This window comes from Chelonia mydas, chromosome 15 (genome assembly GCF_015237465.2).
Source record: "Chelonia mydas isolate rCheMyd1 chromosome 15, rCheMyd1.pri.v2, whole genome shotgun sequence".
In the NCBI taxonomy this organism is placed as follows: Eukaryota; Metazoa; Chordata; order Testudines; family Cheloniidae; genus Chelonia; species Chelonia mydas.
The window spans coordinates 11,899,800-11,917,996 of NC_057856.1; the positions used below are offsets into that span (position 1 = coordinate 11,899,800).

At 43.7% G+C, this 18,197-nt stretch overlaps 2 protein-coding genes across 2 annotated transcripts in view; one reads left to right on the forward strand and one right to left on the reverse strand.

The window, feature by feature from the left end:
* Window positions 1-18,197, forward strand: part of GNAZ (G protein subunit alpha z) — a 264,810-nt gene that overhangs the window by 100,014 nt on the left and 146,599 nt on the right. The gene's annotated exons all lie outside the window — the stretch shown is intronic.
* RSPH14 (radial spoke head 14 homolog) overlaps window positions 1-18,197 on the reverse strand; it is a 200,183-nt gene that overhangs the window by 3,485 nt on the left and 178,501 nt on the right. The window contains exon 4 of the mRNA XM_007061588.3: window positions 4,848-5,073. Within this exon, the coding sequence (XP_007061650.3) occupies window positions 4,848-5,073 (226 nt within the window). The remainder of the gene's footprint in view (window positions 1-4,847; window positions 5,074-18,197) is intronic.

Here is an 18,197-nt window from a genome sequence, read left to right on the forward strand (position 1 = left end):
TGCGTGCCCGAGCAATATTTTTATACTCTTCCCTAGTCATATGTCCAATCTTCCACTTCTTGTAAGCTTCTTTTTTGTGTTTAAGATCAGCAAGGATTTCACTGTTAAGCCAAGCTGGTTGCCTGCCATATTTACTGTTCTTTCTACACATCGGGATGGTTTGTCCCTGTAACCTCAATAAGGATTCTTTAAAATACAGCCAGCTCTCCTGGACTCCTTTCCCCCTCATGTTATTCTCCCAGGGGGTCCTGCCCATCAGTTCCCCGAGGTTGTCAAAGTCTGCTTTTCTGAAGTCCAGGGTCCATATTCTGCTGCTCTCCTTTCTTCCCTGTGTCAGGATCCTGAACTCAACCATCTCATGGTCACTGCCTCCTAGGTTCCCATCCACTTTTGCTTCCCCTACTAATTCTTCCCGGTTTGTGAGCAGCAGGTCAAGAAGAGCTCTGCCCCTAGCTGGTTCCTCCAGCACTTGCACCAGGAAATTGTCCCCTACCCTTTCCAAAAACTTCCTGGATTGACTGTGCATCGCTGTATTGCTCTCCCAGCAGATTATCAGGGTGATTGAAGTCTCCCATAAGAACCAGGGCCTGCGATCTAGTAACTTCCGTTAGTTGCCAGAAGAAAGCCTCGTCCACCTCATCCCCCTGGTCCGGTGGTCTATAGCAGACTCCCACCACGATATCACCCTTGTTCCTCACGCTTCTAAACTTAATCCAGAGACACTCAGGTTTTTCTGCAGTTTCATACCGGAGCTCTGAGCAGCCATACTGCTCTCTTACATACAATGCAACTCCCCCACTTTTTCTGCCCTGCCTGTCCTTCCTGAACAGTTTATATCCATCCATGACAGTACTCCAGTCACGTGAGTTGTATATGTACAACTGACTACAGTCACCTACCATTCCCGCCCTTCATTTCATAACAAGAATGCTGATGCAGAATTCTCCTCTGTTCTGTTTGGAGCCAGATTATTCTGAATGTTAGAGGGCATTTTAAACACCCATGCTAGAGCTACAAACCGGACAGGGGAGAGGTCAGTTCGTGGCAGAGTGATTAGTGATGAAACTACATGCTCAATGCATAGGAGAGATAGGAAGTATGGCAAAAGACCACCCTGGCTTAACCAGGAAATCTTCAATGATCTGAAACTCAAAAAAGAGTCCGACATAAAGTGAAAATTAGGTCAAATTACAAAGGATGAATATAAACAAATTACACAAGTATGTAGGGACAAAATTAGGAAGGCCAAGGCACAAAATAAGATTAAACTAGCTAGAGAGGTAAAGGGTAACAAGAAAACATTCTACAAATATATTAGAAGCAAAAGGAAGACCAAGGACAGAATAGTCCCGTTACGCAATTGGGGGGAGGGAACAATAACAGAAAATGTAGAAATGGCAGAAGTGTTAAATGACTTTTTTTGTCTCAGTTATCACCAAAAAGGTTGGTAGTGACTGGACATCTAACATAGTAAACGCCAGTGAAAATGAGTAGGATCAGAGGCTAAAATAAGTCACCAGGGCCTGATGAAATGCATCCTAGAATACTCAAGGAGTTGACTGAGGAGATATCTGAGCCATTAGCAATTATCTTTGAACAGTCATGGAAGATGGGAAAGATTCCAGAAGACTGGAAAAGGGCAAATATAGTGCCAATCTATAAAAAGGGAAATAAGGACAACCTGGGGAATTACAGACTAACAGTTAACAGGTTAACTTCTGTGCCCGGAAAGATCATGGAGCAAATAATTAAGCAATTTGCAAATATCTAGAAGATAATAAGGTGATAAGTAACAGTCAGCATGGATTTGTCAAGAACAAATTGTGTCAAACCAACATGATAGCTTTCTTTGACAGGGTAACAAGCCTTGTGGATAGGGGGGAAGCAGTAGCCGTGGTATATCTTGATGTTAGTGAAGCTTTTAATACTGTCTCGCATGACCTTCTCATAAACAAACTAGGGAAATGCAACCTAGATGGAGCTACTTTTAGATGGATGCATATCTGGTTGGAAAACTGCTCCCAGAGAGTAGTTATCAGTGATTCACAGTCAAGCTACAAGGGCATATCAAGTGGGTTCCCTCAAGGATCCGTTCTGGGTCCAGTTCTGTTCAGTATCTTCATCAGTGATCTAGAAAATGGCATAGAGCAGGGGTCTCAAACTCAATTTACCTTAGGGCCAGTACCAGTCCTCAAATCCTCCGAGCGGGCCAATAATGTCACTGAAGATGGTGTTCACACCACCTCCCAGCCCGTTTCCCACCCTTTTTCCTCACTCCCTTGGCCTCATATGCTGCCCCGGCTGACTCTGCCCGGCGACTAGTGACGCTGCCTGCATGGCTGACTCTGCCCAACAACTAGTGATGGTATCTCTGTCCCTCTCCCCCAGCCAATTGGGAGCTGTGGGGGGCGGCGCTTGTAGCAGGCAGTGTGGCTGCATGGGTCTGTCCTCTGTGGCTCTGCCAGCGACAGCAGGGATAGGGAACCGCTTGCAGAGAGCGGAGCTGACCGAGGTGAACGACACATTGCCGAATGCAACCCCTGTGAGGGTCCCAGGAGCAGCAGGATGGAGCAACGTTGGGGAAGGGGCATGTAAATCTCTCCAGTCCGCTCCCCTTCTGTCCCCTGACCCCGCCAGCAGCCATGAGGGCTGGATGAAAGAACTTTTTAAAAAGTTTCTGCAGGCTGCAGTGGGGAGGTTCTCGGGCCACATGTGGCCCATGGGCTGGGACTTTGAGACCCCTGGCATAGAGATACATTTATAAAGTTTGCGGACGGGGTTGCAAGTGCTTTGTCGGATAGGATTAAAATTCAAAATGATCTCGAGAAATGGTCTGAAGTAAATAGGATGAAATTCAATAAAGATAAATGCAAAGTACTCCACTTAGGAAGGAATAATCAGTTGCACACATACAAAATGGGAAATGACTGCCTAGGATGGAGTACTGTGGACAGGGATCTGGGGGTCATAGTGGATCACAAGCTAAATATGAGTGAACAGTGTTATGCTACTGGGAAAAAAAAAGCAGACATCATTCTGGGATGTATTAGCAGGAATGTTGTAAGCAAGACACGAGAAGTAATGCTTCAGCTCTACTCTAGGCTGATTAGGCCTCAGCTGGAGTATTGTGTCCAATTCTGGGTGCCACATTTCAGGAAAGATGTGGACAAATTGGAGAAAGTCCAGAGAAGAGCAACAAAAATTATTACAGGTCTAGAAAACATGACCTATGAGGGGAGATTGAAAACATTGGGTCTGGAGAAGAGAAGACTGAGGTGGGCGGGGGGCCATAACAGTTTAAGTACATAAAAGGAGGAGGGGAAAAAAATTCTCCTTAACCTCTGAGGATAGGACAAGAAGAAATGAGCTTAAATTGCAAAAAGGGCTGTTAAGGCTGACATTAGGAAAAGCTTCCTAACTGTCAGGGTGGTTAAGCACTGAAATAAATTGCCTTGGGAGGTTGAAGAATCTCCGTCATTGGAGATTTTTAAGAGCAGATTAGACAAACACCTGTCAGGGATAGTCTAGATAATACTTAGTCCTGCCATGAATGCAGGGCACTGGAGTAGACGACCTCTTGAGGTCCCTTCCAGTCCTATGATTCTATATAATACCCCAGTACTCATTGAGGTATTTTGGTGATACTAGCAGCGAGCACTGGGGTTGAGTGCCTAGTATTTCCACAGCCATTTGCCTTTAAAAGCCAGAAACAAAGTGTTCAGATTATCTAATATTCTAAATCTTAAATGTGGTGCCTCACAAATAACTAGGGTGACCAGACGTCCCGATTTTCTAGGGACAGGCCCGATTTTTGGGTCTTTTTCTTATATAGGCTCCTATAACCCCCCACCCCCGTCCCGATTTTTCACACTTGCTGTCTGGTCACCGTACAAATAACATAAAATACAAGGTCCTTGCCTTGATGCAGGCTTGTAGTTGAACTCTTGGGTTTGATTCACTAAAAACTCTTATTGGTGTACTCTGTGGATGATGAATTTAAGTCTTAAATGAAGAGCCACAGTATGATCCTGAGTGCACAGATCTCATTTGTTTAAGAAGATCTGCCATATTGTAGCTCCCTATTCAGCATCTGTTTGGGCTGAACTTAGCATGGTAGTTTTCATAAACGATGCCATTTCCATGGAAGATTATTATATTGAACTGTATTACATCATAGTGACCAACTGTGTTATCCTTCACCATACTGCAGTGTTCTATTAACAACAACTTGCATTTATATTGTATATTTTACTCCAAGGATTGTGAAATGCTTTACCAACTTAACGAACTGATATACAAAGTATACACAGGGATGTTTTATCTATTGAAATGCAGCTACTCTAGGATGAAATACAGCAACTATTTAACAGTACATAGTAAGAAATGCGACAAAGTTTATAACAGGAAATGAAGAATGCTGTATCCAAATGAAAATTTAGGTAGGCAAAAAATAATTCAGTTTATTTTAACATTCCTCCTCTTGCAAAAAGTTTTATGGGATCGATCTTGTGATCATAAATTATCAGGATTTTGGTTCTACACTGTCTCATATACAAAATGGTACTTCCAGCAATGCTGCACTGCTTAGCACCATGCAGGGGCATTAGCTCACTACTAACATAGGCGGCAGGTGTGGGGGGTGGAGGGGAAAGAGTGCCACCTACTGAATCGCCAACACCAGAGCAGCTAAGTCCATGTATACATCTAGCCTGATGTTACGTTGCAATGTGAGATGTGACAAGTTTAAAGTGTAAGGTGGTACAACTGCAAACTAGTGCATGGGACTCAATCAGTTGATAGATATTGTCTTGGAACAACCCATGTGCATAGTTCTTTCTTTTCGTTACCTAATTCCCAAAAGGGCACGGGCAGCTTTGCTCCTGATGGCCACTGATGGATGAGTGAGCTTTTCCTTCAGAATGGGAACAGCGCCTGTTGCTAGAGCTTCAAAAGCCTCTACACATAGGCAGCCAGAGAGCGTGTCCAGTATCAACTCTTGGATTTCATCCATTTCAGTTTTCAGTTTAAGAACAAGTGAAGAAATCAAATTGCTTTCCACTATGCCAACAGCACCTGCAGGCGGAGACAGAAAGGAAACTTGGACTGAAAGTGCTAAGGCATTTAATGCTTCAATCAACATTTTGAAATTTGCTACCATGATGAAAATGTACCCAGCTATTTCTGTCCCTACAATAGTGTGGTGTTGAGAGAGATGGAGACTGTTGTAACTGTGGGCACCGTACCAGCACTCCTCCAACATTTCCCCAGGATTTATTTGGCAAATTTCACCTCTATTTGCAAACTGTAAGCAGTTTATAGTTTTTTCAAATGTATTCTCTTGCAGAGTCATTCACTTCAACCTTATTCTCTCCAGCGTCATTTGCTAAGAGGCAACAAATTATCTACTGCCACAGCTCATGCCTGTTCCTACAATGATTTCAACCCAGGTGAGGCTCAAGTTACAGTTGCTCTGATGTTCCCAATATCCACAAGTGCAATATTTTTCCCTATAATAACTCCTGCTGAGAGATTACAAGAGTGGAATAGCTGTGTGCTCCCTTACACCATTCCTTGCAATAATTTATACTGGTAGAAACAGGGGGCTTTGAGCTTCCCAGCCGTCAGCACTTCGCTACGTCCTAGGGAGAATAATCTTGAGAGAGAATAATCCTAGAGAGAATAATCTTGCTGTGATCTGCCCAGCAAGCCAGTTCTCTGTGAGGGCTGAGTGGCTGACTCTTAAGTGTTCTATTTCTTAGACAATACTAAGCCAACATTACTAACAGCATTGCCATGGAAAACTAGCAAGCAGAAGAGAACCCATTGTCCACCAGTAACTATGTGGAAACAAAATCCTCAGCGTCTGGTTGCTAAGACAGTTCTTTGGTTGCTAAGAGAAAAGTGGCTCCATTTGAAGTGATTCATATGTAGTTGGATAAGGAAGTATGAGAAGCAAAAAGGCTGTCTCCTTATTCAGGGATAAAGGGATCTTTCCCGCAAGTACAGCTAGAAAAGGATTTCAATGACCTTTTGTTAACCCATGGGAAAAATTCCTTGAGTTCACAGTCAAGCGTAAGAATATGGCCCTTTATCAATGTATAGAACAGAATAACTTCTACTCTACTTCTGAGGTTTTGCTGACATTGAGTAATTTCATATGTCATTAGCTTACTGGACTTTACTCTCCTAATGCAGAAGAAGCCATGACAGTGATGTTGTTAAAGCTTTTGCTACCTTTGCTACATTTGGAAGCCAGTTGCTGTAGGAGTACAAAAGTGATTAAGTTGGAAAAAATGAAAATTGGAATCATAAAAATTATGTTGAAGGTTACAAATAAGTGATGTTTTAAGCTTGGAACTGTGTATTGTGACAGAACAGTTATGTGGGGAGAGCATATACATGTCTTCTGTAATGCCATAGATCAGTGTGACTACACTGGGGCGTCATGTTGCCAAGGCATGATATTGTAATTAAGCATGATTTCCATTTTCCTTTCTTTAAGCAATTTTCTCTTTCTTTTTCCGGCACGAGGAGAAAGAAACTCATGACCAGATTCTGGCCCCATGATGGAACAAAAGGGATGATTGGCTTCTCTAACGGGCCAGTTAGAGATTCTCTTCATGAAGGAATAAAGTCTGTATCGCTGACTCTCACTGACTTTTGACTCCTTTGCCATAGAGCTGTGTTGGGGGTGGGCTGGAGAACAGTGGGGATATAGCACGGAGTGCTTTGTGTGCCAAGAACTCCTGGCTGGCAGCTTGGTCCCTAGAGAACTGATCCTGCAGGAATAACTGAGAGCAGCCTAAAATATAACCTGTGGGGGCTGACCTACATATTTCTCACACCGGTCTGATCCCAAAAATCTGCCTGCACATGTTTTGAAGGTCTTTTGAAGTAAGTTGTATAGTAACAGACAAACTTTCAAAAAACAGCCTTTAAAACTGCCCCCTTAGTTGTTCATGAGAAAAATCTCCCCATAAGCCCACTGGCACATGAGACTAGGATAGCCAAAAACTTCCTAATATTTGCAAATGTAGGTCTGCCATGCAAATAACTATGTGCAAAATTGGGGGTTTCAATGTCAGAGGAGGTTTTGACCTGCAAGCAGATAGAATCATAAAATATCAAGGTTGGAAGGGACCTCAGGAGGTCATCTAGTCCAACCCCCTGCTCAAAGCAAGACCAATCCCCAACTAAATCATCCCAGCCAGGGCTTTGTCAAGCCTGACCTTAAAAACTTCTAAGGAAGGAGATTCTACCACCTCCCTAGGTAACGCATTCCAGTGCTTCACCACCCTCTTAGTCAAAAAGTTTTTCCTAATATGCAACCTAAACCTCCCCCACTGCAACTTGAGACCATTACTCCTCATTCTGTCATCTGCTCCCGCTGAGAACAGTCTAGATCCATCTTCTTTGGAACCCCCTTTTCAGGTAGTTGAAAGCAGCTATCAAATTCCCCCTCATTCTTCTCTTCCGCAGACTTAGTCTTCCCTGATCAGATGGCATGCTGAATGCAAAATGTAAAAATAAATATAGTGAGGAACGGAAGTTAAAACCTCTACATTCCTCCTGCTTCCAGGCCCTGTGTGTAGTTTTCATCCACAGCCATACTGCTGTGCCTCAGGCAAGGGTCACAATCTAGGCATTAACATTTCATAAGACAAACATGCTTCTCATATAGCACACTCAGCTCTGATATAAGCCATGACAAGCAATCAGTCACTTTCATTTTCCTTCTGTCTGTTATTACTTTTCTCTTAACACTTTTTCTCTCATGCCTGTTTTCTGTTTGTGTTTGTCCATTCATCAACTCTTCTTAATTCCTTTCTGCCAAATATTTGCCATGCTTCTCTTTCTGCCTCGTGCTATCCCATCATCTTTTCTCTCCTGTTGCCGTCTCTCTCACGCCTTCCTTCTTGAGTACTAGCCTAGCACTTTTGCTATCTCCAATACCATTACTCTACCTGCAACCTTACATATGTCTTTTGCTGCATATCAGAATTAATGTCCCATGTCTCTGTGTTTGCATCCTTCACTTCTAGTCTCTTCATATGGCATTGATCTATTTGACTGTTTGCCCCATTTTCATTGACTTTTGAGTTTGTCTCTGCCAGTTAATGTTTATTGATCTTCTTTGACTCAGTCATCTTTAATCAACTGCATTTTTTCCTCTTCATGGCTCGCCATTGGTGGAGGCCCTTGCTATTGAGGCTCTGAGTGCAAAATATGTGTCACACCCACCATCTTGTCTCCTTCTGTTGCACAGAGCATCTTATATAGTCCAAATAGTGGGCTTGGAGCTTGACAAACAAAGTAGGAATACAGGGTCTCTCCCTAAAAGAACCTACAATCTGTAGAAAGAGGCTGCTGGCTGGACTGTAACAAGAAGTAGTGACTTCTTGAGTTGAGGAATCACAGCTAGTTCCACAATTTCTGTTTAGATGGGCTTTTTAAAAATATTTCATTTTACTTATTTACTTTTGTGCAAGTACTTTGGCTCTTTTCACTGCTAACGTTCATCTGCTATGTCAAGTGTTCTGTGATGGAGGTTCAGTCTCTGCTCCAAGACAGAGCAGCTTGACAGGACTGCTACCATGATGAGAAGGTACTAAAGAAACCTGCACAGTTAAGAATATGATCTAGGAAGATGGGCTGCTTCTCCATCCCAAAGGTTTCACTGAAGTCAAGCGATGCTAGTGTCAGCAGAAAAGAGACTGGTTTACAGAAGACTGAAAAATCCAGACTGAAATTTGTTTTTTTTTCCCCTTAGGAGACCAAGTTATACCAGAAAAGATCAGGGGACTAGAGAAGTGAAAAGAAAAGGAAAGAGAAATAATTAGTGAACATTTGTAGGGATGATGCTTGCAAATTAGAGCAATCTTAAAGTGAAAGAAGTGAATTCCTTACACCTGACTGTACAAACAATGGATGGGGAGGGTGAGCTGGCAGCTCCTGCAGCTTCTATGCTGCTGACAAATGCAGTGGCATCCCTTGAACTCTTAACTTTCCACTGAAATACTGGCACTTCAAAGGTGACTTACTTGGTGCAGCAGTAGTGCTGTGATTTGTCCAGTCTACCAGATACATTTGGAGCAGTGAATAGTAACACTTAAGGTTTGTAACAGAATGTACTCCTGTGTCCACACCCTACACACTATTGCAATAATCTTCTCTCTCTCTGTAGTTGATAAACTCGTTCTATTGTTATATCTAATCCAGTGTGTTTAAACTGAAATGTTTGGGAAACTGCATTTGGGGTAACAAAGTGTATGTGTATTATTTCTGTTAAAGAAATGCAGACTTTATATGAATTTTTATTGTTCAGCAGAGGTCTGGGCAATACCAGGCATACATTTCTGGGGGGAAATCTAAGACCGTGAGTGTGTTGGAGTCACCCTGCAGCATAACCAATGCTAGTAAGAGCCAAGGTGTGGCTGGCTGGCTGCAGCACACGCAGAGCTAGCTGGGCATGACTTGCCTGCCAGAGACTGTTTGTGTGCAATCCAGACTGGAGGTTACAGCAGCAAAGGACTGTAAAGGGCACCCCAGGTTAAAAGGCAGGGTTGACACAAGCCACTCATTAGTTCACTCACAAGCCTGGGCACGTCACAGGGACATCTAAGGCTATGTGAAAGAAGTGTTACAAAATGTAACTTGCTGTCATTGGAATTGCATAGTTAACTTCAGTATTGATCCATTTTCCCCTGAGAACTTGCATTTTCCCTTGGGCCACTTTTTCTTCTTATTTCCGCACTCATCTTCTCCTTCTCACAGCCCTCTGGCTAGTCCCATTGTCTCCTTTCTTGTCATTTTTAAAAAAAATAGACTCAAAGTGGTGTTGCCATTTTATTGTGTTCTCTCAATCAGGCTGTAGGACAAAGTTTTAAGTGTTTTATGAAATTTTGCAGGGGACATAATAAACATTTAGAAATAACAGTATTTTTAATTCCCTAAGCAATTACACTACATTATTGATTACAAATGTCATTTTTAAAATCAAAGCCACTTTAAAAATGTCCTTTTTAATGAGAAGCAAACATTTGAAAAGCTCTAGTAAATATTGTACAGTGTGGAACACTGTAGTTAAGTTAAAGAAACTGGCTTTATCTCAGCACAGATTTCTATATTACATGTCATGTTAATATGAAGCATTGAGTTGCGATTTCTAGATATTTACTTGCAGTCCTCAACAGAGCATCTCATTGTAGTGAAGGACAGAAAACTAAAAGAGGGAACAGAATCGGATCTGATACATCTTGTAAACTGTCCAGCACATAGTAGCTGAGAAAGTCCAACACGGAAGGTCACTAGCTGCTGGAAGCATAAAAATGCATCAGTAATAGGTCTCAGACTTAGCAGCACCTCTTTTGTGTGTCATGTAGAGTCAGTAAGCCTTACCCGTAACTGCAACATCATGCTTCTGACATCACCAGCATTCTAGATTAGGAGCAACCTATTTTTAGGGCAATTGTGTGACTAGCAGCATAGATTAAATGCATGCAGTAGCTCAGTGCTTCTCCAGTATTTCCTTTCTGCAGGCCAATTTGTAAAGGAGTGATCCTCTCTGTGCTCCTCCCATCACAACACCCTGATCCACCACTGTATGGTTCTCAAAATGTTTCATTCATTGGACCACTGGAAAGAATTGACCACTGGTGGTCTATAAAACACAGTTTGAAAGTCCCATAGTAGCTAATGTAATTTTAAGATTGAGAATGCAGGGCCCTCCACTCTCCCCCAAAAGATATGTCAATGAGTAGATAAAGGATAGCAGTATGCTTGAACTAGACTAATATTTCCTTCCAGGGTGTTTGGAGCAGCGGATAGGCCCACCAAAAGTGAAAAAGAGCCCACCTGTGTGCACTACTTCCAACATCTAGCTAACTATGTTCAGTCTTCTTACTGAAGAGAGACATTCTATAGACATCCCTTGAAATGTCAAACTAATTCTCTTTTAAATGCAGATCCAAATCTGTGCTCTGTTTACAGTAAAGTTGTCTTAGAAAGAAAATCAGTGTCTACAAGAATACTCAGAGAACAAAAATAATCTTTTGTCTGAATGTTCTCAGACAGGCAGAAAGGAAACACTTCAGGGTTTCCAAATTAAAAAATAGATCCTGGATTACATTTTTACATAGGAATTACACACTAGATCACACAAATGGTCCATCAAATTCAGCATCCTATCACTGACAGTGGTCAGTACCAGAAGCTTCAGGGAAGGGCACCAAAAAACTCTGTTATGAAAAATTATGGAACATCTGTTTCTTCCCAGCCCTGTCAGGTAGTGGTTGGCTCATGCCCTGAAGCATGAGCATTTTATCTTTTATGATACAAATTTTCATCCTGTCTCATTTAATTCTGAATGTTCACCATCCATATAAAGTCTAATCTCTTTTTCTGAGATGTTGGCTTCAACTGTATATATTGGATGATCATAAATTAGGAAGCATCTTGTAGTGTATGCAAAATAATTTAATTTATTTTGTTCAGAAGAAAATGTTGTTTGGCCACAGGTTCTTGTTTGGGATAATTCACTTACTAACTGCAATGTGATCCTCACGTGTTTATGAACTCCCTCCACTGTGAAGATCTTTCTAAAAAACAACATGAAGGCAGGAAACAGATCTGACATTTGTATTGCTTGCTCTGAAGAGCTGAGTTCAAATGATATACAGTGAATTAAAGCATTCAGATGATAACTAATCCTCAGGATCTGTGCTCCAGCCATGTGCTACAATCAAGTTTCAGATGTAACAGATTACAAATCCCTCCTTGCTCCTCTGAGCAGTAAGGGAGACGTACAAATATAGAGTAAGAGCAAAGTGACTCATAAAACACCCTGCCATAAAAGGCTCTGATGACATCATTGCTTCCACAAACACCTGGCATGATTTAAGTTGTTTACAGAAAGGAAAGATAATTCAATGCATATAACAAAGCGAACATGTTCATAAGAGAATTTGGATTGATTCAGGTCTCTTCAGTTAATAGTGGATTTTATACCTGCCTAAATACTTGTGCGTGTAGATCGAGGGCCCAGACAATCATTAACTGTTACTACAATAAGCCTCTACCAGATCTAATAATTTATCAAATGCTGCTCTGCATTTTCCATTGACTGTCTAAGTCCACGATCTAGCTCTCTGAGTTTGGCTGCATTGTTTTTTCATTATTTGTTCTATTCCCTGTGTTCTTGTTCTAAACAGGCTTTGATATTGCATGTAGGATATTCTCATTTAAACCATTTACCTTATTATATTTATGAAAAGTCCTAAAACTGACTCCTGCATATAGAAGTTGACTTTTCACTTCTCTGACAGTAAGGCCAAGAAGTTAGAGACTACCTTGGCACCCTAAACAATTATTTTAAGCTCCGATTTAAGGATGGACAGCCCAATATTTAAAAAGAGAAAAAATCATTCAATTGTAGCCAAGGGATACACTAAAACAAATAAAATAATCATCCATATTTGTGATACACAGGCTCTGTAACTATATACATGTATTTTATTTTCTATCACAGTCATGCCTAGAGGATTCAAATGAGATCATATTCCATTGTACTAGGCATTGTACAAATGCATAAGAGCCAGTCTCGGCTTCAACAAGATTACAGACTAAATGGAGAAGACGGACAAAGGAGGGGAGGGGAAATATAAATATAAGTATAGAGAGATAGAGGTCAGTGAAAGGGTATGGAAATGATCCCAGGTCTCTTGATGCTCAGCCCACTGCACCATCCACTAGACTACACTGCCTCATAAGATTCTCTCTCTCTCTCTCTCTTTTATATGGCATAAGAATGCAAAGCTAGTACAACTATTCATTTTCATCTACAATCTACACTTACAGGTAGAGATGGCATTTTGGCTCTATATCTCCATTTTCAGACAACTTTCTTGAAACACTACCTTTCAGTCTGAAATGTCTTACGTTTGGTCTTAATGCAGAAATTTGGTGGGTTTTTTTTTTTTTTAAATTAAGTTTCATAAAAATGTGTTGAGCAGCTTGAGTTATCTAAGCATCGGGAAAGAGTGGTTTATAAATGTTAATTGTTTTTAAACAATGTTTTTACAATCAGGCTTTTCATTTGTAAATTTCATTTAAACAAGAGATAGTGAAACATTTTGGATAAAATATGAACTGACTCTCACCATTCTTCGTCCAAACAAAACATGAATTTCTGAAGTTTGAAAAGATTTTTCTATCTTAAAAACAAACAAAAAAAAAAGAAAGAAAAATCTCCACATCTCTGTACCTGTTGGATATAGTTGAAATCCCATGAAAAGGGCTATTCTGGCTTTTCTCCCAGTGTTTCCAATCCAAACTGAGCTGGAAATGGTGAGGTTTCCAGTCTCCTTTAAAGGGCAGGCACACAAGAGGGGAGTGTTGTTTTCTCCGTGCTGTGAACAGTTGTTGGCATTAGTATACAGCTAAGATTACTTAGGTAGCTTGAAAAGGGGCCAACAAGCAGCTCCACTCTTAGAAATAGCAAAATAAATCAACAAAGCAAAAATGGACCACATTTCTGGGATATACATGAACAACTCACATTGACTTCAACAGAAATTGCATGCATATATCTGAGGTCAGAATTTGGCAGAGAGAAAAAGAGAAGCACACACACATTTCTCTCCCAACAAAGAATAAACACACTCAATGTTCAAAAACCTTCTTGGACACTGGGAAAGCTCACTGCTGAGAGCAGTGGTAGTGCTTCACACTAATAAAAGTGGTTTTCAACTTTTAAGTCCAGCTACTTTAAGGGCCAGAGGAATTAAGGGCACTTCACTTGGGCTCCTTCCTAGAAATGTGTACTTACAAGTTTTCATTTTCCAGATTTTTTTGCTGTGAACACTGTTTTTTCCTTTCTTTTTTGTGCAAAAAATTAATTAGATTACTTATTGAAATTTAGGTAAGTGTAATACTTTAGTTAATTCTTTGATTTTTGTAAAGTGTGTGTGAATTAGAATCAGCATGATTTCTAAAATTCTGCCCTAATTCTATTTTTGTCAGAAAAAAGAGCTTCTCATGCTGTTGATAACAGAGATGGGGGATTTACAGAAGGCCATGTGCTGCTGGACTCATACAAGCGGAGTACTACTTTACTCCATGAGTACTCCCAGTTACTTCAGTGGGGCTACTTGACAGATAAGGAACTACTCAGCATGAATAAAGGAATTAAAATACATGTGAAGAGAGAGGTAGTTTTACATGTGAAAAATTGTCTTTGAGACAGGAGAAAATGCAAACTATTTAAGGCAAGTATGCCCCTTTTTCTTTATGCTTCATTGCTAATTCCAAAGATTTAGGATTACCCTTACAGGGTAGCATTTAGCTTTTTGACTGGCTTGTGAAATCTTCTGGTGGACCTGAGGATCTCTTTGCGGAAGCCTGAAATATCTGCTGACATTTCTACAACAAAGCATCAGAGAGGAAGGAGTTAAGGCAGCACTTTTGGCAGTGGAAGCCACGCCCCTTTGTCCCTGCTGGGCATGCTCCAACTGCTGCTACTGTATAAAAAGAAGCAGCCCAGCTCAGTTAGGGCTGACTGCAGAGGAGGGAGGATGCACCTTGCCAACTCCATGGGTGCAGGCGACACCGAGACCCAGACAGATGCCCAGACACCTGCAGACGCCCCAGGGAGATTGTGGTCGCTAGGAGCAGCGCCGCCCAAAGAGCCCAGGGACTCTGAAGACGCCCAGACTTCAACTACAGGAATCACAGTAGGACGTAACCCAGGGAGGGACTCAGGGCTGGTCTTAGGGAAAATGATACCCTGGGTGAACTTGCATTTTGGTGCCCCTGGCCCCCATGGGCTCCCCATGCTCCCTTCACCTGAAAGGCTTGTGCCCCTAGTCCCTGCACCCCCTTCACTCCTAACCCCTGCATCTCCCTCCTGCACCAATGTGGGGAAACTGACCTGGATGCATGAAGCAGCTGGCATTGCTACTTGCTCCCCAGGGACTGCTGCTCCTCTGCCCTGCACACCCCAGGGGGCTGTGAGGGGAGGAGCAACATCAGGGCTCCGTGCGTCAAGGTCACTTTCCCAGCCTCGACTGCATAAGGAGAGGGCACGAGAGCAGCAGCTGCTGGTGCCTCAGCCCAGCCCAGCCCAGGTGGGGAAAGTGACCTGGATGCAGGAGCCCTGGCGTGTGCGTTGCGGGGACTGTGTGAGGGGAAACTGTGTGAGAGAGTGTGTGTGGGTAAAAACCACGAACAAAAGCCACAGCAGGCCAAAACACCAGCCACGTGCTACTCCCACTAAAAGGGAACCATCACACTATCTCACCTTTCACATTTCTGATATGAACTACCAGGCCTTGAATTAAAATTTTGTATGAAATTGGGGTGAATTAAAACACTGTAAATAGTTTTTTAAAAATAAAAAAATCTGAAAAACTTGAATACATTTTATTTACAGTGTCATTATTCATACTACTCTTACTAGTCCTTCCCCTCCACCCCAAGGCAGAGAGGCACAGAGACTAGGATCAGGACCAGCTGTGCTCCCAAAAGACCAGGCCAAACTTCCTGAACTGAACCAGACCCACATCCCTCCCAGACCAGAGGCACTGGTGGGGGGATGGGGCAGGGGAAACTTTTGGGGGGGTCTAGTCTCCCCCAGGGCCTCTGGTGGGGGGATGGGGAAGGGGGCACTGGGTCTCTCCTGGGGTGCTGGTGGGGGGATGGGGCGAAGGGACTCTGTGGGGCCTGCACTGAGGGGACTTACCTGGAGCAAGGAGCACCCACTGGCCAGGGTGTCCGTCCACTGTGTGCCGGTGCCACCTCCTGCCCAGCATGGTTCAGGACCTGCACACTTCCCGGCCTCCGCATTCCAATAATGGCGGGGCTAAGGTGAGCACACAGGGCAGGGAGGGAGCTGCATGCGCAGCACCCTCCCACCAGCACTGCCCCAGGCCCAGCAGGGGCCCGAGAGCACAGGGAAGAGGCAGGGGCCATGCCATGGGGGAGTCCAGCTGTCTGCGGCAGCCAGAAACCCCTGGACCTGCCGCCAAGCCTCCCCCTGCTCACACCACCAAGTGGTAAGAGCCTCTGGGGGAGGCGGTGGGGCCAGAGCGGAGCTGCAGTGGCTGAGGGCTCCTCTCCACCCCAGTAACGGCCAGAGCGCTCAGCTGGCGGAGAGGAGCGGGGGGGGGGGGGGGGGAAGAAGGCAGCCCTGGGCCCGCTGGCCGAGAGGAGCAGGGCTGTGGGGGGAGGGACTGGGGAGGGGAGAGGAACCAGTGCCGCGGATGCTTGGCCGCAATGTGCAAGTGGAGCACTGGGCTGGGCCAGCTCACAGCACCCTTTTTGGCGGGCCACCCTGTCGCCCCACTCCCCCACCCCAAAGGCCATCTGTAGAGGGACTAGCCAGTGTCCCTGAAACATCAGCGTGTTTCGGGCAGATTCCCCGCCAACTGGGTGGCAAACCCATTCACCACCACCAGGCCCCTGCGCTGGGACCTGGTGGAGCAGGAGGGGCCTGGGTCCCCCTACCCAGGCCATCCCCACTTTGTGGGGTGGCCCAACAAACCTCCACTATTGACTCTGGCCATTGGGGCACGCTTCCCTGCAGTCAAGGGGAGTCCAATTGATTCTGTCCATTAGGCCACATCTCTTTGAGGCAAAGGGCAGCCATATCGATTCAACTGTGGAGCTACCATGCCCTTACCCCACTCCCCATGAGCGATGGGGTGTACGTGCTCCATGACATGCCTCAATACATTGTTTTTCCTGAATCTCTCTCCCTCTCAAGGTATTTTCAGTTCTCGGTGCTTCTAAGGACAGATGTTTCCTATCCCAGTGGAATTGTTTCCAGTGGTTTCTGCCAATGGTTGTGTGAATTTTTCATAATGAAACAAGTCAGGTTAAATTCTGGGGATTTCCTATAGCCTCAGTGCATACTGGGTGTATCTCAGACTTAGGGTCAATGAGAATCAAAGACAGGAGGAGCATTCTCTAGCTCTGTAACTAAATGAGAAGGTGCCAGATTGCTCAAACGCCTGAGGTCATTTCCCAAAGAGGTAGAGGAAGGAAAGGGAGACAACGCAGATGCCCTGTGAAGCTCTGGAATGACAGAGGATGCCAGCCAGTCCTCCCCTTCACATATTAGGCAAGGATGAAGTAAAAAGCCAAATACCCACTCTACATAAGTAGATAACAAAAGACAACTTGGGGAGCAGGCTGAGCTTGGTGGGAGACAGCAGCCCCTGAAAAAAAGGGTGGTGAAATTCCCTGATTTTGTATGAAACCAAGGAGTTTCACTCAGTTTCAGTCCAGATTTGCTTAGAATCTAGGGAAAACTGGAAACTCCATGTGAAATTTGGGGGAGACAAATGTCTGAGCGAAACGTTGGTTTTGGATCACTATTGCTCTCTAAAACAAGACAGGTGGGTACTGCATATTCTAGAGAGGTCTTTCTGCCTTTCAACTGAGGCTGTCTGTTGTGATACGGGGCCTAGTTCTCTGCTGCCCTGTTCTTTGTGTGATGGGCAGTAGAGAGGCAGAAAGGATGCAAAGTGGGAATAAAACACTGGCTTTCTGATGTGGTAGCATTTGCTATCCGTTTTGATTATACAAGGTGAAGGCAATGAAGAATCAGGCCCACAGACTCTGTCGTATTTGTGCAAGCTGTACCAAAAAAATTCAACCTGTGCCTGGCCCCTAGATGATGTGCATGAAATAGATAAAGAGCTCTGAAACACAGATAATCCTCCTCCCCATCTTTTACCTTAAAGCAGCTTATGCAGTAGTGCCTGGAGATCAGCATGCAGAACAGAGCTCTAGTGTGAGCAGCTCTCCCTTAGGGATTCATTTCCAGTCACTCTGCTCCAGTTTTGGGAAGAGGATATTGTACTTTAGTAGACTTGCATAAAGTGGTTTGATTGGACACAGTTAACTTACAAATAATGTGGAGCAATCCCAGGGGAATGGAAAATCCCAAGGTGCGGGAGGAAAACCCTGTTGTTCTCTTTGTAGAGTTTCCTCCAAAGTCTTCTGTTTGGTCAGGTTTATCCCTCTCATGGAAGAAGCAGAGAGTGTGGCCCTTAAGCCTCATTAATCTCAGGAAACTGCCAGAGGTACAGTGCCATCCTTCACACTGGCTTCAAGCCACTCTGCCTCCCAGCTGACTCGTACACTGATCCAGTTTAGCGGCCTGCCAGGGAATCCCCACAGGCAGCTGTTTCTGGAAC